General features: G+C 42.3%; 1 protein-coding gene across 1 annotated transcript in view; it reads left to right on the top strand.

The window, feature by feature from the left end:
* Window positions 1-21,959, top strand: part of LOC144491874 (uncharacterized protein FLJ43738-like) — a 35,945-nt gene that overhangs the window by 9,971 nt on the left and 4,015 nt on the right. The window contains exons 4-8 of the mRNA XM_078210163.1: window positions 915-1,185; window positions 2,589-2,753; window positions 5,665-5,877; window positions 8,764-8,908; window positions 17,191-17,390. Coding sequence (XP_078066289.1) covers window positions 915-1,185; window positions 2,589-2,753; window positions 5,665-5,877; window positions 8,764-8,908; window positions 17,191-17,390 — 994 coding nt within the window. The remainder of the gene's footprint in view (window positions 1-914; window positions 1,186-2,588; window positions 2,754-5,664; window positions 5,878-8,763; window positions 8,909-17,190; window positions 17,391-21,959) is intronic.

Raw genomic sequence — 21,959 nt, 5'->3', positions numbered from 1 at the left:
GCGGTGGTGGAGGGGGGGGTGGAAGGGGGGCGTTGGAGGCAGGCTAGATCATTCTCTGGTTGGGAGGGGGGAGGGAGGCCTGATTTTTCTCTGGTGGGGAGAGAGGAAGAGGCGGGTCAGATGTATCTCTGGTGGGGGGATGGGGGTGGGTGGGAGGGTGGCCTGATCATTCTCTGGTGGGGGGAAGAAGGGCAAAGGAGGGCCAGATCGCTCTCTGTAGGGGGGGGGGGGAAGAGGGAGGCCCGATTATTCTCTGGTGGGCAGAGGTGGGGAGGCCAGATGGTTCTCTGGTAGAGGGGGGAGGGGGAGGAGGAGAGCAGCAAGCCAGATGGATCTCGGTTGGGGTGGGGGGGGGAAGCTGGAGGGGCAGGGGGAGACCGCTGCCACTCTGCGGGCGATCGGTCTGGGTAGCGGGGCTGTGGGTGGATAAGAGGGACAGTTATGTTGTAGGGGGGGGGTGATATCTGTGGGGGCCATCACTCCCACTTTTTGCTCCCGGGCTGCTTTATCCGCTTTTTGCGGCCCGGGAGCGATGTGACAGGGGAGCGTTTTTCAATTTTTTTTTACTGTGCATGCGCAGTTGAAGGCTCCGATTGGAGCTGCAGCATTTCAGGCGCGATAAGCGCCCCCCGCAGCGCAATTCAGACTCGTGAATTTTTTTTCAGGCTGAGTGTGCATGGGGGCGCCTGAGAACAGGTTTCCAAGTCAGATCTGAATTGCGCCCAGATTCAGCACTTAGAATCAAAATGGTAAAATCGCCCCCAGAGAGTGCCACCCCGCATTCAAGAAAGCAGCAGAAAATTTTGATGCTCCCATGCAGAATGCAGGTTCATAAAAAGCCTCTAATGGGTTCCCTTGTGTGACGTACAGGCTGCACTGGGCAAGTTATCGTTAAACTTTTCTTTGTTTCGCAGACTTCAACACATACGCTCCACCACAAAGTTTAGAGAAGTAGTACAGTATGATCTCTTCCCATCAGCAGAAATGGCAAAGACCCTCAGTCGTGAGTTTGGAATCCCAGCCTCTGAAACCGGTCCACTTCACACCAAGAGCCTGGCACCCAGTACAGAGCAACCTGCTCCCCAACCTAAGCCACCAAAACGGATACATTATCCTGAACTGGACATTTTCAATGAAAGTTATATACGGAGGAAAACAAATCAAATCTTCACAGATCACGTTCAGGTATTGGTTAGTCAAAATCCAAAGTTTGCATAGTGGCTTAGATGAGTAGAATTATTCCAGAGGTAATTATTATTATTCCAGGGGGTGGTGGTGGTGTGGTGGCATCGTGGTAATGTCACTGGACAAGGAATCCAGAGGCCACGACTAATACTCTGGACTTTTTTTACATTTTCCATCATGGCAGCTGGTGAAATTTAAATCAAATGCATAAATTTGGAATTAAAAGCCAGTCTCGGTAATAGTGACCATGAAAACATTGTTGATTGTCATAAAAACCCATCTGTTTCACGGAGTCCTTTAAGGAAGAAAATCTGCCATCCTCATTTGGTCTGGCCTACATGTGACTCCAGAGCCACAACAATATGGTTGAATCTTAAATGCCCTCTGAAATGGTCTAGTAATTTCAGGGACGCAATGTCCTGGTGGTGCTATCACTGGACTATTAATCCAGAAACTCACCTAATGTTCTGGGGAACCAGGTTCGAATTCTGCCACGGCAGATGGTGGAATTTGAATTCAGTAAAAAGAAAATCTGAAATGAAGAATGCACTGCTGACCATGAAACCATTGTCAATTGTCGGAAAAACCCATCTGGTTCACTAATGTCCTTTAGGGAAGGAAATCTGCTGTCCTTACCCTGATCTGGCCGACATGTGACTCCAGAGCCACAGCATTGAGATTGACTCTCAACTGCTCTCCAAGGGCAACTAGGGATGGGCAATAAATGCTTACCAGCCAGCAACGCCCATGTTCCACGAATTAATTAAAAAATGTAAGCCACTCAGTTGTATGAAACCACTACAGAAGAGTCAGTAAGGAATGAAACCCAACAGACCACCCATCCCTTTGACTCTGCAATATCTTCCTTATTAATACCGGAGCGTTTGTGCCAAAATTGGGAACATTGTCTCAAAGACTAGTTCTAGTCAAGCAACATACTCATGCTCATGGAATTATACTTTCCAGACAACATCCCATACACCACCATCACCAACCATGGGTATGTTCCAAGGGCAAGGCAGACCCACCCATAGATGACAATGCAGTGGAATGCACTTCGAAGGGAATTGCCCTTGGAGTCCTCAACATTGACTCCAGACCCCATGAAATTTCATGGCATCAGGTAAAAATAGACAAGGAAATCTGCTGCTGATTACCACCTACACCACAGGGACTGCAGCAATTCTAGAGACGGTTCACCACCATCTTCTGAATCGCAATCAGGGATGATTTCAGGCTGAAGTAGCCTCAGAGGTCAGACATCATACGACATTCAGCTTCAGATGGGTCATAGGGTTAACATAGGAAGGTTAAATATTTTCAAATGCAAGTATTCCACCCTGGTGTCTTCCCCCTTTTTAAATGCAACAATCATTTGAGCACAAAATATTTTCATGTTTCAGGCTAATATTGACGCAGTTTACCAAGCTAACAAAAAACTGAAGAAAACCAAGCGAGGAACGATTGCAGCAGTGCCTCCTGAAGGAAAAGAAGTGTATATCTACTCCAATCAGACCTTAAACTCTGCTGAGCAAGCAAAGGAACTGCTGCGGCAGGAGATGGCTCTGGTAGGGACCAACTTATTAAACATATGTTTTACCCCGGTAATATTCTCATCCGTAAATTAACAATTCATTTCAGGCATGATGAATAATTTGTGACAACAAAGGAATTTGTATCAAAGATTGAAAACAAACAGCAATAAATGTTATCAATATCCTTAAACAAGGGAACAAGGCTAAAGGGACAAGCAATCAGGATGTATATCTCAAAACTATTTTTTGACCTCAATGACTCCATGGATGAATGCAACTTATGATGTGTGACAGAGCCACACAGACCAGGAAACGTTGGTCTAGGTTGATGCAGCAAGAGGGTGTTTCCTTAAATATTACTGCCCTTAATTGAGCAAGGATTCCTGATCACAGTTCCATGGACTTTGGAGCAAATTTAGCTGTGGTGACCCATACCGCACAAGAACTTGTCTCAGACATCTCAGACACTTTAATGAGTGCCAAAGGGCTGACAGAGGAATAATACAAAAATGCCTTATCGAGACTAAATGCTTTCTTCTGCATGTTCCAGACCTGAAATACTTCAGTCGATCCCACTTCTGCCCACGACAGGCACTGCACGTCTTTATCTTCAAGGTGTACAGCTGTGCTGTACTCTGAAGGTGGTCGACCACACGATGACCTAAAAGTCCCAAACAGGGCACATGCAAGTTGCCCTTTTAATTTATTGCTCATCTGTTGCCCCACACAAAACAAACAGGGACCAGACGCTTATATAAATTGTCTCTAGAGGGTACATTGTTGTACAGTACATTGAGGGACAGGAGATTGAACAAGGAGGAATTCCATAAGGTGCTGCAGTGGTCCCTTTTGCTACATCAGGCTGCAAGGGTACTGATTTTACCACCACCCAGTCCCAGCCTCACAGAAATCCTGGTGTCAATGACCTTATACCATTCTATTTGCCAACCGACCTTGATTGCATTAGCACTGCACACCAGTCACAGGGGAACATTCCAAGCATCAGAAAAAGAAAATCAGGTCGGGGAGCTTTATTGTGAATATATTTCAAGACCACTTTAAGTTTGAATGAGAGAGTGAGTTGAGTCGAATAAACTTTGTGCCAAGGTAAGAGGCTGGTGTTGTAAGCTCCATCACCCCAAAGAAAGAAGGAGCTCCTGCTATGTGCTGAACTTGAAGTTTTGGAAAACACTCCAAATATTCCATCTCTAGCTTACATCATAAAATATTTTCTTTGAAAGTCTTCATATAACTTCCCTAGCTTCTTTCACCGTAGAGTTTTTTTTCTGTAAAAACATTGATATTTATCTAACTCCCTGTGGAAAGAAATCTGATGGATTCCAAAGACTTGCAATTACATGCCAGGGCTCACCAGTATTGATTCAATAATCCAACCTAACTGAGTAAGAGTGTTAGATAAATATTACATCCAGTAGAAACAAATGCACACTATATTTATACTGTAAGTAATGGAGTTTTTCTTTCGTGTCTCTCCCTCCCAGAAAACATAAATTCCTGATTAACTGTATTCTGGCCACTATGTATGCCAGATAGTGGGAAATTGTGTATTGAACAATGTGTATTTTCCTGTGTGTACATTTTTCACTATTCTGTCACAGGTCACTTATTCTACGGCTCACTTGCATGCCCATATAGCAGAATTTGAAATGATTACAAAAGATGAATCAGTGGGGTGAGAAGCATGTTATGGTAATGTAGTTTATATTGTGGGTGATTTTCATCTTCCGGCCACCATACTTCAATGTAAATGTAGCAGTGGCAACTGAAATCATGTTAAAACAAACCTATCACTGACAACCAAGGTCTGCCCAATGCAATTTTTAAGTGGGCCTCAAATTATGTGACTAGCACTGCTGTCCAAAACAGGCAGAATCATTATAAAAGTTGATGCGCGATTAATTCACACGGGAGGCTAGAACGTACCCGGGAATAAAGGCTTTTATTCACGACAAATAGGAGCACACTACTTAACAATATTATCCCAGACTAAAGACTGCTAGGAAGTAGCAGTGACCTTTATACTCCTGTAAGAAGGCGGAGCCGAACGGAGTGTACCACATAAACAATAATAACAGGTGGAACACCCAAACCCTAACCCCAACAGTAACAAGAGTAACATATGTACAAGTACCCATAGTGGTAACCATCTATGGTTCACCACAAAGCTAATTAATTCATGGTCCAAATTCTGGTCTCATGCTGAGCCAACATTCACTATCCACATTCTGCATGGCCCTAAATGTTGAGCAGCCCAACCGGCAGTCATTGGAAAGGTTACTGGGGGGTCTCTCTGGCAAGATTGAGGTAAGGTTTTATAAATGACTTGAGTGCTGCTGCTGGGAATACAAAAATCTGTTCTAGGTCCCACAAAGAAAAATTATTTAGCCTGCGACCAGTTGCTCCTTTGCCAACTACTCACTACAGTTGCTTCCAGAGCAGTCATTGGATCTCCAAGCAATCAGTGATTGCTTAGCTTCCTGGTTTTATTTTTAAATGTCCTGATCATCAGCAACATGGGGTCATAGAGTTTTACAGCACAGAAAGAGGCCCTTTGGCCCATCAAGTCTGCATAGGCCAGCAAGCACCTATCTATTCCAATCCCATTTTCCAGCACTTGGTCCATGACATTGTATGCTACAGCCTTTCAAGTGCTCACCTAAATGCTTCTTAATGAGTGATGTGGTAGCCGTGCCCCCCACTTGTCCAATGTTCAGGCAAGACAGTTAAAATCACCCTCATTGTCTACAACCCTTCCATCAGGACAGACATCTACCAAAGCTGTAGAACATTTATACAGACATTAACAGCGTAAGAGTTAAACATTTCTATTTATTTACCATGTACAGACGTATATGAAAAATGCTTTTCAATATCCTGTACAAAATATTAATGTCCATTTGTGAATGGCCTTTCCCCCTCACAGAAGCCAAAGCGTTACTTCACATACAATCAGGATTTTTTGTCAGCAATGGTGGCTCCCGTGGATGTGGATAAAGAAAAAAAGAAAGTAAAGGAACGATCACGGGCAGCTTGGCTAACCTTTGAAGGATTCAGGTATCCAGGATTCAAGTCCAGCCTAGAGACCAATGAACATCCAAAAAAACCAGATGAAGCACGGATAAGCGAGCTTAAAAAGGTGCCACCCATGTCTCAAACTTTCAGTAAATGAATTCTCAGTTTCAGTGTTAAAGTAACTTGCTAATTGAAATGAACATTTACAAAGTATGAATTATCTATAATGTCAACTCCTAACATTTAGGAAAAGGTAGAACGAGTAATTTATATAGTTCTATAGGACACAGGAGAACAAAATCAACCAAGAACTAATTTATTGTTCGAAAGGTGAAGAGCATTAATGTTCAATGAATTAGAAAGATTTCTTTGAAATTTTGAGGAAAGCAATAAATCTGAACAAAACAGTTCATTTTCCCCTTGGTTTTCCATTATTTTAGCTAACATGCTTAACAGGAATTAAAGTAATTTATTTGGCCTTCAAAAGGATTTGATACATGACTATCATTTCAGAAGTAGGGAATATATAAGTTATTCCATAAAAGAGAAGTAAATTGTCATAGAATCCCTACAGTACAGAAGGAGGACACTTGGCTCATTGAGCCTGCATCAACAACAATCTGACCCAGGCCCTATCCCCTAAATTAAGGAGCAAAAGGAAACTGCGGAAAAAGTTAGGAGGGTGCATTCGGACATGACAGGTTAGAGGAATAGATAGACAACTGTCAGATGTAGATACAGACAAGAATACAGACCACTTATTGCATGAAAAAGATTTTCCTCATGTCACCAATGCTTCATTACCAATCACCTTAAATCTGTGCCTTCTGGTTCACGGTCCATTCACCAACAAGAACAATTTCTCCTTATCTATTCTGTCCAGACCCCTCATCTCTTACCAAATCTCTTCTTAACCTTCTTCAAGAACAGTCCCAACTTCTCCTTACTTTCCACATAACTGAAGTTCTTCATCCCGGGACCATTCTCTTCTGCAGCCTCTCCAGTGCTATCCCATTCTTGTTGAAGTGTGGTGCCCAGAACTGGACCCAGAACCAGGCGCTTATAAAGTTTTACATAATGTACAACAGCAAGAAAGTTGTGCCTATACATGGGAAAAGCCAAGGGAAGGAATATCAGATGGGAAGACATAATTATAATAAGGTGAAAAAACACCTTTTTTTCCCATTTAGATTAAGAGAAATCTAAAAGTAATATTTAGTGACTGAAGAGTTTAAGGGGATAAATATTGAAAGATTGTTTCCATTTGTTGGTAAACTAGTAATAAATCAAAGTCAGGATTAATAAAGGAATAAATTGGAATGCCATTTTTGAAGCTGGATTATTTTTAATGTGGGATATGTGATAACAAGTTATTGTTACAGTCTAGTCAATCATGGCACCTTGAGAAGAAATTAGGCAAACACCTGAAAAACAAAGACACTAAAGGTAGCAGTGATGGGGAGCTAACATAGGCACTACAGACCATTTGGCCTCCTGAAAAAAAATTGTCATTCTGTAACAAAGATTTAACTATGATATGCTGGCAATGCAAGCATACTGGAGTGCTATTAATAATACCAAAAAGGAAGTAACACACAGCAGTTGTTTAGACTGCTAAACACATTCATTTGACCCACACTAAATGTATACAACTGCCATTTAAATGAATAGAACACCATTTTCTCTTCAAGCTAAATAACCAGTACATCCACATGCACTCCCTCAGTGCATCCTCTTCAATCACCACATACAGTTAATGCTGCAGGTACTGTGTAGTTAAATATACTACAAAACAAGGTGGTGGAGATTTAAAAGGTATTCAAAATCATGCGGTATCTGGACAGGGTGGATAAGGGGAAACTGCTCCCATTGTTAGAAGGATTGAGAAGCAGAGGGCACAGATTTAAGGTAATTGGCAAAAGAAGCAATGGCAGCATAAGAAAACAACTGCTTTATGTCGCGAGTGGTTAGGATCTGGAATATACTGGGAGTGAGTGTGGTGGAGACAGGGTTAGACAAGGCTTTGAAAGGGAAATTGGATGATTATGTGAAAAGGAAAGATTTGCAGGGCTATGGAGAAGAGGCAGGCAAGTGGCACTAAGCAAATTGCTCCTCCTGAGTACCAGCACAGACACCATCTTAATGGCTAACAGGAGGTGCCCGATTAGTGCAGGTGTTTGAACATCAGTAAGTCTGTCAGCCCTTTTCTTTAGGTCATCCAGGCACATGCCTTGTTTCAATATTGTGCTCTTGCATTGTGCAAGCTCCCACTAGTCTTTTAAGCTCTACAGCAGCCTAATCTGTCTGGAGGCTGCCAAAGAATAAACATTTTTAAAAAACCTTCATGTGGAGCCACAAGGAAGAGAAGTGCTTCTTCTGCCCCCACATTAATACTGTAGGTTGCTGTCAGTCCACATTCATTCTCTACCCTGGACTTAACACGCAGGAAAGTTTGGCATCAGAAATGAAAATTGCCTGGACCATTGTGCTACTTCAGAATGTCTAATTTATGTCTGTAGCTCACTAAAGTTTTAAACTTCATTTTTTATTGTCACAAGGCTTAGGCTTACATTAACACTTCAATGGAGTTATGTGAGAATCCCCTAGTCGCCACATTCCAGCGCCAGTTCAGGTACACTGAAGGAGAATTTAGCACGGCCAATGCACCTAACCAGCACGTCTTTCGGACTGTGGTTGGAAACCAATGCACCCGGAGGAAACCCACGCAGACACCGGGAGAACATGCAGACTCCACACAGACAATGACCCAAGCCGGGATTCGATCCTGGGTCCCTGGTGCTGTGAGGCAGCAGTGCTAACCACTGTGCCACCAATGCCGCTCCTACTAGATTTACTCCAATGAAATCCAAAGATGACTTCAGGCTATCCTTGTTCATTTTTCTGGCAACAAATCATGTCCACCATGCATAACTCACTTGCACGTTGACTGCTTCGCTGTGTAGTCTTTTTGTTGCTGTTGATGGTGTGAATACTGTTTTTTTTTTCCTAGGCTTGGAAGGAACATATTTTGTATGGTAATCTATATGCACCAATCCTGCAACGTGGCAGATGGAAATGGAGTGAGAGGCATAAAGATTTTGACTTATACAAGAAGCTAACTTATTCATCGCCCCCAATCAGTGTTCATTTGGCAGGTATGTGCTTTAGTGATTAGTAATGTAAAAAAATACAGAACCTCATTGCAGAGGTTGCAAGGTGCGATACTGAATATTTACTAACTCTCAAGCAAAACAAAAGGAATATAGGAGAGAATAGTATTGCGGAGACCACGGGGGCGGTACACTCAAAAAAATTCTAAGTGTTGAATTTGCGTGAAAACTAGATTAAATCTTGCTGTTTTTTTTCAGTGGGAGTTCAGAGAAGATTTTCCCAAACTCTGTGCACTGCAGAGAGCCCAAGTGTGATTCATGTTGAAAAGCTGAGGGCAGGGTCTATTCCTGGCCGAGAGGCCAGCAGCAGAGCGCTAAGCGGGCCACTGCGCGTGCGCCGATCTGTCAGCATCAAGATCGCCCCGCATGCGCAGTGGCCCCTGTCTGCTGGCCTCTCGATCGCTGCCCCCCCCCCCCCCCCCCCAACTATATCCGGGCCCAGCCATGACTCCCCCACCAGGGAGGTTGTAGCATTAACTGTAGCATTACTCGCCCAGTAGGCTGCACCCCCCGCCCCCCCCCAATCGTTGGCCTGCCTCCCTCCCCTGCTGATCCCTATGCAGAGGGGCAGTGGGACCCCCCTATCGATTGCCCTGCCCCATTAGGCCCCACCTCCTTGGCAGTGCTAAGGTGCCCCCTGGGCATTGGCACTGTGCCAAGGCCCATTGCCCCCCCCCCCCCGTGCCCTACCCTCTGGGGGGGCCTCGATTGGCCCCCTCTTCACTCCAGCAGGGTCAGGCCGCTAGCTCCCCAAAAGTGGGGAGCTACTGTAAACCCCACTGGAGTGAAATACTTCTAGCGGGGTGGGAGGCTAGCAGGCCTGGAGACTTCCGTCCCAGGCCTGCTAATCATATTTAAATTATATTTAAATTGCCTTCTGCATATCCAGTACAGCTCCACGCCTATTTCCGGCACAGACCTGACGGTGTCGGAAATCCAACGCAGGGAGAGGCTGGACATTCACCATAGCTCGTGCTAATCCGATCCCTCTGAAATCTCCCGGAATGGGAGAATCACCCCCTCACATGCATGAAAATGTAATACTCATTTTTATTTTGAAATAGCCTTGAAATTGCTATGAAGGATTCCAGTGTACAAACGCTTAGTGCTTTACCCGAAATTCTCTCTCCACTAATTTGCTACAAATTAATCTATTTTAAATGTGTTAATGATTTTGCTACATTAGTCGTAATTGTTGACTGTCCCTCCATGCAATCAGGGTCATGAGATTTTAAAAATTGATTTGTGGGACATGGGCATCGCTGGCTGGCCAGCATTTATTGCCCATCCCTAGTTGCCCGAAGGCAGTTGAGAGTCAACCTCATTGCTGTGGCTCTGGAGTCACATGTAGACCAGACCAGGTAAGGACGGCAGATTTCCTTCCCTAAATGACTTTAGTGAATCAGATGGGTTTTTCTGACAATCGATAATGGTTTCATGGTCATCAGTAGATTCTTAATTTCAGATTTTTTTATTGAATTTAAATTCCATCAGCTGCCATGGTGGGACTTGAACCCAGTTCCCCAGAACATTAGCTGAGTTTCTGGATTAATAGTCTGGCGATAACATCACTAGGCCATCACCTCCCCTTAGGGTTTGTGGCATGGGGTCTTCATGTGAGTAAACTGCAGGTCTTGGAGCACTGATGGGGTAAAACATGGGCGGCACGTGGCATAGTGGTTAGCACTGCAGTCTCACAATGCCAGGGACCCGGGTTCGATTCCCAGCTTGGGTGACTGACTGTGTGGATTTTGCACGTTCTCCCTGTGTCTGCATGGGTTTCCTCCAGGTGCTCTGGTTTCTTCCCACAGTCCAAGGAAGTGCGGGTTAGGTGGATTGGCCATGTTAAATTGCCCCTCAGGTGGACTAGCAGGGTAAATACATGGTTTATGGGGAGGGGGCCTGGGTGGGATTGTTGTCAGTGCAGGCTTGATGGCTGAATGGCCTACTTCTGCACTGCAGGGATTCTATGATTCTCAGGAGATAGTGGGATCTAGAGTGCAGGATTTGCTTCCTTTCCTTCTCTGCTGCCGCTCTGCCTCATCAAGGCATGTGGACTCAAAAGTGTGACGTAGTTCGACGGACAAGTTGTCACCATTTTGAATGGCTGGTAGTAAACTGCTCCTACTCATTAATCTCAATGTTGCTTCACTTCTAGGGTCTTTGCAACATTTTCCTTGTCCTTCCCCGAGTCACTGGCCATTTGAAAGTTGAGAAAAAAGGACCTGGCAAGAAATGGTTTTCAGCTATCCAGGTTTCGTGTCTATCAAAGTTGATTTTGCAGGAATTTTGTCTGAATGTTTGTGCAGCTGGCTTCCAGAAAGACACCAAGGTTTGTTTGGTACGTCCATTGAATCTGGAGGATGCGGCAGAGACATTGCTGATGGAATTTCTTGAGCACCCTTATGGGCTGCCTATATACAATCCAAGTCTCATTGCAGTCCAGGAATCTGGTGATAACAACTGCTCTGTACACTTAGGACACTAGTTTGTTTATTTGTGGAAGTCTTTGTTGTCAAACGTTTACTGGCTCCGTTTGCAGAAGCTGATCTGGTGCTGGATCTCCTTGTCAATAGTGGCTCTTTGAGAGAAGTGGCTGCCAAGGTAAGGGCAGTAAGTCCATAAGAATTAGGAACAGGAATAGGCCGTTTGACCCCTTCACCATTGCTTCACCATTCAGTAGGATCATGGCTGATCCAAGATTCCTCATAGAACATTACAATACAGAAACAGGCCTTTTGGCCCTGCTTGGCTGTGCCGAACCATTTTTCTGTCTAGTCTCACTGACCTGCACCTGGACCATATCCCTCCACACCCCTCTCATCCATGTACCTGTCCAAGTTTTTCTTCATCTGGCAGCTCATTCCACACTCCCACCACTCTCTGTGTGAAGAAGCCTCCCCTAATATTCCCTTTAAACTTTTCCCCCTTCACCCTTAACCCATGTCCTCTAGTTTTTTTCTCCCCTAGCCTCAGTGGAAAAAGCCTGCTTGCATTCACTCTATCTATACCCATCATAATTTTATACACCTCTATCAAATCTCCCCTCATTCTTCGCTCCAGGGACTAAAGTCCTAACCTATTCAACCTTTCTCTGTAACTCAGTTTCTCAAGTCCCGGCAACATCCTTGTAAACCTTCTCTGCACTCTTTCAACCTTATTAATATCCTTCCTGTAATTAGATGACCAAAACTGCACACAATACTCTAAATTTGGCCTCACCAATGTCTTATACAACCTCACCATAACATTCCAGCTCTTATACTCAATACTTTGATTTATAAAGGCCAATGTACCAAAAGCACTCTTTACGACCCTATCTACCTGTGACGCCACTTTTAGGGAATTATGTATCTGTATTTCCAGATCCCTCTGTTCTACTACACTCTTCAGTGTCCTACCATTTACCTTGTATGTTCTACCTTGGTTTGTCCTTCCAAAGTGCAATACCTCACACTTGGCTGCATTAAATTCCATCTGCCATTTTTTAGCCCATTTTTCTAGCTGGTCCAAATCCCTCTGCAAGCTTTGAAAACCTTCCTCACTGTCCACTACACCTCCAATCTTTGTATCATCAGCAAATTTGCTGATCCAATTTACCACATTATCATCCAGATCATTGATATAGATGACAAACAACAATGGACCCAGCACTGGTCCCTGTGGCACACCACTAGTAAGGAGTCTAACAACACCAGGTTAAAGTCCAACAGGTTTATTTGGTAGCAAACGCCACTAGCTTTCGGAGCGCTGCTCCTTGGAACAGTGCTCCGAAAGCTAGTGGTGTTTGCTACCAAATAAATCTGTTGGACTTTAACCTGGTGTTGTTAGACTTCTTACTGTGTTTACCCCAGTCCAACGCCGGCATTTCCACATCATGCACACCACTAGTCACAGGCCTCCACTCAGAGAAGCAATCCTCCACTACCACTCTCTGGCTTCTTCCTTTGAGCCAATGTCTTATCCAATTTACTACCTCTCCATGTATACCTAGCGACTGAACCTTCCTAACTAACCTCCCATGCGGGACTTTGTCAAAGGCCTTACTGAAGTCCATGTAGACAACATCCACTGCCTTCCCTTCATCCACTTTCCTGGTAACCTCTTCGAAAAACTCTAACAGATTGGTTAAACATGACCTACCATGCACAAAGCCATGTTGACTCTCCCTAATAAGTCCCTGTCTAACTAAATATTTGTAGATCCTATCTCTTAGTACTCCTTCCAATAATTTACCTACTACTGACGTCAAACTTACCGGCCTATAATTTCCCGCATTACTTTTTGAGCCTTTTTTAAACAACGTAACAATGTGAGCTATCCTCCAATCATCCGGCACCTCACCCGTGGATACCGACATTTTAAATATATCTGCCAGGGCCCCTGCAATTTCAACACAAGTCTTCTTCAAGGTCCAAGGGAATAACCTGTCCAGTCCTGGGGATTTATCTCCTCTGATTTGCCTCAAGACAGCAAGCAGCTCCTCCCCTTTAACCTGTGTAGGTTCCATGACCTCCCTACTTGTTTGCCTTATTTCCATAGACTCCATGCCAGTTTCCTTAGTAAATATGGTTGCAAAAAACCCATTTAATATCTCCCCCATTTCTTTTGGTTCCATACATAGCCGACTACTCTGATCTTCAAGAGGACCAATTTTATCCCTTACTATCCTTTTGCTCTTAATATACCTGTAGAAGCTCTTAGGATTATCCTTCGCCTTGTCTGCCAAAGCAACCTTATGTCTTTTAGCCCTCCTGATTTCTTCCTCGAGTAGTTTCTTGCACTTTTTATACTCCTCAAGCATCTTATTTGCTCCCTGTTGCCTATACATGTCATGTATCTCATGTCCACTTTCCTGCCCTTTCCCATAACCCTTGATCAAGGGTCATGATCAAAACTGATCAAAAATCTATCTTAGCCTTGAATATACACAAGTACTCTGCCCCCAAAGCTTTGTGCCAAGGAGTTAGTTCCAAAGACTCCCAATCCTTTGAGAAAGGAAATCCCTCCTCATCTCAGTCTTAAATTGTTGCCCCTTTATTTCAATGCCTTTTGATCCTAGGCTCTGCTAGGAGGGGAAACATTCTCTCAGCTCCTTAAGAAAGCTCCTTAAGAATCCTATATGCAGTGTAAAGCTCCTTAAGAATCCTATATGCAGTGTCTCCTTCAGCATATCTATGAAGTGGAATAGAATCATAGAATCCTATAGTGCAGAAGGAGGCCATTTGGTTCATCAAGTCTGCATCGACCACAATCCCACCCAGGCCCTATCCCTACAATCCCATGCATTTACCCTAGCTAGTCCCCCTGACACTAGGGCAATTTAGCATGGCCAATCCACCTAACCCATACATCTTTGGACTGACCAGCTCTGGCTGAAAATATTTGACTGACCAGGTCTGGGTTGACCTATGAGTTTTGTTTTGGCAATGTTCAAGAACACGCCGAGTCCCTTGTATGCAGAATTGAAGATATCAAGAGTGGTTTGCAGATCTGATGCAAGAGGGGGCATCAAGACTGCAGTCATCCGCAAACTGTAGGCAATGGGTGGGATTTTACGGCCTCTTACAAAACCGTAAAATCCCGCTCAAGGTCAACGGACCTTCCTATGCTCTGCCCCTCGCCCACTCTGATCCCCTGGCGGGCAGGCCGGTAAAATTCTGGCTCATATTTTTTGGAACGGAGGTAACTGAGGTTAAAGGGTTTTCCATCTGGGCGACATTCATACTCGCACCAGAGGGAAGCTGATCTTTGATGAGGTGAATAGCCTCTATCAGGCAGATTGTAAATAATATGGGGACTGTCAAGACAGCCATGCTTGACACTGGTGGGAATTGAGAAAGGAGCTGCTTCAGATCTCCCATTCACGATAGTTAGAGCCATATGAGCATGAAGCAGTTGCAGAATTATAAAGAAGTTTCTTGGACATTTTTATCTAGACCCAACCATCCACAGCTGCCTCATCAATGACCTTCCATCATAAGTCAGAAGTGAGGAAGCAGTCCATGTCCAAATGCAGCAAGACCTGCACAATATTCAGGCTTGGGATGACTAGTGGCAAATAACATTTGAGTCACACAGATGCCATGCAATGATTATCTCCAATAGTAATCTAACCATAGCCCCTTGACATTCAATGGCATTACCTTTGCTGAATCCCCCTCTATCAACAACTTGGGCGTGTTACCATTGACCAGAAACTCATCTGGATTTGCCATATAAATACTGTGGCTTCAAGAGCAGGTCAGAGGCTAGAAATCCTGCAGCGAGCAACTCACCTCCCGACTCTCCAAAGCCTGTCCACGATCAACAAGGTACAAGTCAGGAGGATGATGGAATACTCTCCCCTTGCCTGGATGAGTGAAGCTCCAACAACACTCAAGAAGCTTGATGCAATCCAGGACTTAACAGCCCACTTGATTGGTATCCCTTCCACAAACATTCACTCCCTCCACCACTGATGCACAGTGGCACTAGTGTATACCATCTGCAAGATCTATTGAAGGAACTCACCAAGGCTCCTTAGACAGCACCTTCCAAACTAATGACACTACCATCTAGAAGGACAAGGGCAGCAGATACATCAGAAAAACACACCGGGATGTCCCCTTCCAAGCCACTCACTATCATAACCAGCAACCATATCACTGTTCCTTCAATGTTGCTGGGTCAAAATCCTGGAATTCCCTCCCAACCAGCACTGTGGGTGTACCTACACAACACGGACTGCAGCAGTTCAAGATCCGCCACCTTCTCAAGGACAGTTAGGGATGGGGAATAAATGTTGGCCTCGCCAGCAACGCCCACATCCCATAAATTAATTATTTTTTAAAAATCTCTGGAGCATACCTTTACTAAATTCGTGGAAGGGGAATTTTGGACAAATGCATTAAATGTTTATACACAACTGTTCCACAGCATTATTTCAAAGTTGAAACCAAAAGAGAAAATGCTGGAAAATCTCAGCAGGTCTGGCAGCATCTGTAAGGAGAGAAAAGAGCTGACGTTTGAGTCCAGAGGAACCTTTGTCACTTTCTTACAGATGCTGCCAGACCTGCGGAGATTTTCCAGCATTTTCTCTTTTGGTTTCAGATTCCAGCATCCGCAGTAATTTGCTTTTATCCATTATTTCAAAGTTAATGGGGTAGATTTTCAGTTTGCCACCTAGTGTTTGGGTTTGTGACTCGATGGACAAACCACGCACTTGTTATTCCCATTGATTATAGGAACAGGAGTGGGACATTCTGCTGCTAGAGTCTCTAATGTTAATCTGTATCGCTACTCCATCCGTCTGCCTTGATTCATATCCTTTACAAACCTTGTTTTTAAAAAAAACCTTGTTTTTAAAAAAACCTATCAGTTTCAGATTTAAGATTAATCGAGCATTTACTACTTTCTGCAGGAGAGACATCCACACTTACAGCATTGGTTGAACGATTCCCTAACTTTTCCCCTGAATGACCTGGCTCTGATCTTTCCCTGGACTTCTGGACAAGTACTTTGTTAATCATCTTTTTCCCTGTGCTATTGGCCAAATTTGACTCTAAAGTCTCCATGTTACTATCGCAAATGCTTGGGTTGCAGATTTTGACAATCATAACAAAAAATGGTACTTGGTATTTATTAAGATATGTGAATGCAGTTATAAAAATTTCACACACTAACAGCATTAAACTTTGCATTTGAGAATTAAAATTACTGGTATTTACAGAAAAATCGCTTTGACCCACCGGAACTTTAACTAATCTAACACTAATCCATTATATAGTTTTTGCAGCATAGTGTAGCTATGCCAATGTAAACCATTTAATGAATTATTGTTTAAGGAAAATTATAGCTGAAGAATGCCATAAAAGTAGTATACTGGAGTACACCAGAATCCTAATCAGTTCTCCATATGGGGTGTTCTCATATCAGATGGTACCGTAACTCTTGGGAAGAGTAATGCATTAAGCAGAATCATCTATGTGCAGTTTCTTTCACTGGATTGAATGGTTCTTTATTTTGGTATTCCTTTTAATGAGTTCTTGCCAATCTTGCAAATTTAACCATCTTCCATTCCACAATGTGTGAAAACTACAGTTTATTTTGCCTTTCCCAAGAGATGCCATGCATTCTCAGGGGACAGCAGTGTCCAATTGTGGAAGACATCATGATGATATGGGACAATCTGGATGGAATAGCAGTCTTTTCCTGTCTGAAATTTTCATATATAATGACAATTTAAAAAGAAAAATTAAAATATTGCATGGAATTTTGCATTTCAGGTGATACTTTAAGAGCGGAACAACTTGATGCTATTTACAAAGGTTATGAGGACTGGCGCTCAAAAATGATAGCAGACAATACCAAGGATAAATGTCCACGTAATGTAGCTTTTGAGTTACAGACAATGGAGCCGGAAGATTGCACACAGCTAGACAAGCCTGGGAGAGCCACACTCAAGCAGCCCTTCACTTTTCAAAAGGTACTGCATACACAGGTTATGTAGAAAACAATTTTTTGAAGGATCTGTAAGCTTGTTTCCTTTTAAGTCATTACAGAATACATGAACAGCAAAATCCACTTTGTATCTCACAACCTAGAGATGGTCAACTCAGAAAGGTCAACTAAAATCTTTCTCACGATGCTTTACTAAGTAAGCTGCAGTGACGTTGTATTGATTTTCAAGCTAACACCATACATGTTTTGCTCAACCTTTTTCCACAAAATGAAAAGCTCCCACCCACAGTTTTTGTAATTGCGAATCATCAAGTCACAGAGGAAGCAGATAATTCATCTGTGAATTGAAAGCTGCTGTAAATGTAATCCATAAATACGTGTGGATTTGGTAATGCACGCTCACAAACTCCAGTTCCTGAAATCGACCGTTGAGAAAATGTACATCAAATTGCAAACGTTTGCCACACAGAGGGGTCATTTTGGCTGTTTTTGCGAGATCAATCCAAAACTTAAACACATTGCCTGTGGCTATGCCATCTTCTGAAATATTTGTCCATATTTTTCCCTAAAAGGATGCAATGATCTCCATGTCAACCACTAATTAATTGTAGCTACTTAAAACAAATGAGTTGAGGAAAGAAAATGTCATCCGACAAAAATCTCAAAATAATCTTCAATTGGTGGAAAGTAGAGCTTGCTTTATTCTTAAACTTATTCAATTTAATATCAATGTGAGCAAGACAATCAGATAATTATAAATTGATTAGAGTGGTTCCTGGTGGAAAAGAAGAAATCGTACATGCGGCCAATGAAGATACCAGCCTTGGTTCAGTGGTAACGCTCTTGAATTTGGATTAGAAAATTGCAAATTCAAGCCCATCTCCAGGGCTTGAATCTAGGCTGACACTTCAATGCAGTACTGAAGGAGTGTTGCATTAACTGCATAGAATTGTAAAAGATTACAACAAAGGATGTAATTAATATTGCTCCACCTCCCCTCTCAGATGGGTGTAAAAAATTTCATGGCACTTTTTGAAGATCAGAGCAAAGCCCTCCTGCTGTTATCAACCATCTGCACCCCGAAACATGTAATGTAGTCAGTTTTTTGTGGACCTTGCTATTTGTAAATTGACCGGTGTTTCCCCACGTTATTGCAAGATCTTTCTTTTACACTTCTATCCAGATACTCTTAGAGATTGTTCACAAGATAAATGTAGATGATAGGTGCCTTTTGTCCCATATTTGGCCTGAGTTCACTCATTTAGAATGTATTCAATGTGCATCAAGTTGTTAGTTCTTTTTTTAAAAAAATCCTCAATTTGTTTCATGCTGATGTATTTGGGAATTTATTCCATGGATTATTTACTCTTTGTGCAAACAATGTTCTGACCTCAGTCCGAAATGTCTCTTTTACTAATTTGAACCTCTACCGCTTTTGTACTATTCTCATCGTTTTAAGCAATTTCCTGAATCTTTCTTTTCATAATATTTTCTCTCTGTCAATATGGTCAATTCCTTAAGTCTGGTATTACTCATCCCATAGCTTTTTATTCACTTCAGAATGTGGGCTTTACTGGCTAGGCCAGCATTTATTGCCCATCCTTAATTATCACTGAGGTGGTGGCGAGCTGCCGCCTTGAAACTCTGCAGTCCCAGTGGTATAGACACACCCACAGTGCTGTTGGAAAGGGTGTTCCGGGATTTTGATCCAGCAACAGCTGCTTTCAGTATGTTTATACTGAGGGTTTGCCTCAAGTTTGTTCTCTGAAATGCCTTCAGGGCTTAGACGTAGTCCTTGTCTCTCACAGTACTCAAAGTGTGGTCTGACGTGATACAATTTCCACCCGAGTTTTATATATATATTTCAATATTCCAATTACCCTGCTGATTTTGTATTCCTATGTGGACTTTACATTTGTTTGTTTTAGCCATTACTCCACTAATTCCACATAGTTTGCAAGCTGCCTCCTCAGAATCAATTGCCTCACTTAGATAGCAGAGTGCTTCTGAACCCAATTTGTTGATATAAATTTGTAACGTATGAAAACAATTCCTAAGACGCTCCATTAAACCAGAGCACAACTCTTCTAACAAATGTACCTTTGTCTTCTGCAAAATTCTAGTTCATTTGCAAATTGTAACTCTGAATCCTACCTCGAGTACATTACTCTCAGCCAAGTCTTTGTATAATATTTTGGTAGATTTTCTGTAGTCTTTTGGAGATTTTATTTCCTCAAAAGAAAGTCGACGCTGTTAAATCAATTCCTTAACTTTACCTAGCGTTGGTGGAAGATTAATGAATCTTTTTAGTTGCCTGTGTCTGCTTTGTCATCCTTTTTTTGGAAAATGTACAACACAGTCAGTTTCCAGTCTACCTGGAGCCTATCAGTGTTCATTCTGCCCTCTCATTATGACCACCACGATCTCATAAATCTCTTCTCATGTCTTCGTACTCTGGAATGAATAGCATCCATCCCTGGGGATCGATTAATATTGATCCCTCTTTGCCCAACTTCAATTCCAAATAATTTACATTGAAGCCATTAATTGCGGTTGGGTTAATGCAGTTTAGAATGTATGTTGCTCATGTCTTTGCTAGAAATATCCAGAGTAAATAATCATTTAGTTTAATAACTATCTTATGCTTATCCTTAGTTTCTGCTTCATGAGGACCTTTGAGAGTTTCTCAATTCTCCCCGACTGCAATTAGAGTTGAAAGCATTTCTTAGTTATATTTTACATTTGCAGCTGAGTTGTTTTCCAGACTTATTTGCCCATCTTAACAACCTGCTTCACATATTGTTGCTGATCCCTATATTCATCACAGTAACCTTTTTCACATTTCTGCATTCAGATTTATTTTGCTTATCCTCATTTTGCTTCTGAAAAACTTGGACAGTCCGTTGAGAATCAAATTCTTGGTTTGCCCTATTAATTGATCCTATCTATATGTATCTTGCAAGCTCAGCAATTATCCGGCATAAAATGTTAGAATCATAGAATCCCATCAGCACAAGAGGCCGCCATTTGGCCCATCGAGTCTACACCAACTCTCCGACTGAACATCTTATCCTGGCCCATTCTTGCCCTATCCCTGTAACTCCACATATTTACACCATTAATTCCCCTAACCTGCACATCTTGGCACGCTAAGGGGCAACTTAGCATGGCCAATCCACTTAACCTGTACATTTGTGGACAGTGGGAGGAAACTGGAGCACCCGGAGGAAACCCACGCAAACACGGGGAGAATGTGCAAACTCCACACATAGACAGTCACCCAAGGCCGAAATCGAACCCAGGTCCCTGGCACTGCGAGGCAGCAGTGCTAACCACTGTACTGAGCAAGTCCTTCCACCCAATTTATATAGTTTAATTCCTTAACGTTTTTTATATTTATATACACACACACAGACATATATACACACACACACTATATATATGTATGTGTTTTCCAATCTTCAGCATGTTAATTCCTAAGCTATTTAGAATGCGACCATTTTATGATCAATGACACTGATTGGTGCAATAATGTCTATCCGCTGTTTCCAAACTGAGTCATTCCTATTACCAAGCCAAGATGCATATCATCTCATGGCTTTTTAAATATACTTCACAAGACAGTTGTAATGCATTGCATTCAGCAAAGCAGACTCATTCGCTTGGGTGCTCCCATATATATTTAGTTATCACTTTAAAATATTGTTCTATTTACACAGCACATCTCATTTTTAATTGTTAAATATTTTCATGGGAGGCTGCAACATATTTCCAATGTAACCCGAACCCAATAAAATTGTCTAACCGCAGCAACTCATTTCCATCATCCACAGGATTAACTTCTTTCATTTTTAAGCGTGTTGGGTAATATAGGGCTGCAATTCCTCCTTCCCTGACTACGATCAGCTGAGGAATATTGTTTTCATTATCATTCTCTCCTCTCAGCTATATTATTTAGTGCCCTAAGCAGCCTCCATTTCAGCCATCTCATTCCTCCTACTTGATTCTCAACTGAGATTAGTTCAGATGTAAACATCAAAATAGCATATAATACATTGACAAAGGTATGTCTTTTTGCTGATTTTCTTTTTCAGCGCTTTTCAAAATGTTGTCTATTTAGAATATACAGTGCTTAAGTCAGTTCAATATAAGCTTCTGATGTAAGAATAAACCCATACAAATGTTTATTTTGAATCATCTAAGCCTTTTTGGGTACTTAAGAGTCACACAATCCACCCTGTGCTTGTGTCTAAATACCGTCTAAATCTACAATAGTCTTACCGCATCCATAATATACACTGGCTTAAGAACATCAGAAACTTGTCTACTTTTGCTTACCACAATGTATTTGAAAAAAAACCAGGATATAAAAAAGTTTTATTATGTGTTAATTGTAAACATGGTTCATAAACAGTAAACTTAATGACATTTTTGCAAACAGATGAAAAAAATATTTTCAATGAAAATTGAGTTATAATCACATTTCAAAACTTTTAAAAAGATCATAGCATTTGATTTTATGTATATATTATATATAGTTATTTATATTTTGGTGCACAACCTACACATGATTTTCAGAAGATCAGCAACCCAG

This window comes from Mustelus asterias, chromosome 3 (assembly GCF_964213995.1).
Source record: "Mustelus asterias chromosome 3, sMusAst1.hap1.1, whole genome shotgun sequence".
Lineage (NCBI taxonomy): Eukaryota > Metazoa > Chordata > Chondrichthyes > Carcharhiniformes > Triakidae > Mustelus > Mustelus asterias.
This window is presented reverse-complemented; position numbering and strand designations above follow the sequence as displayed.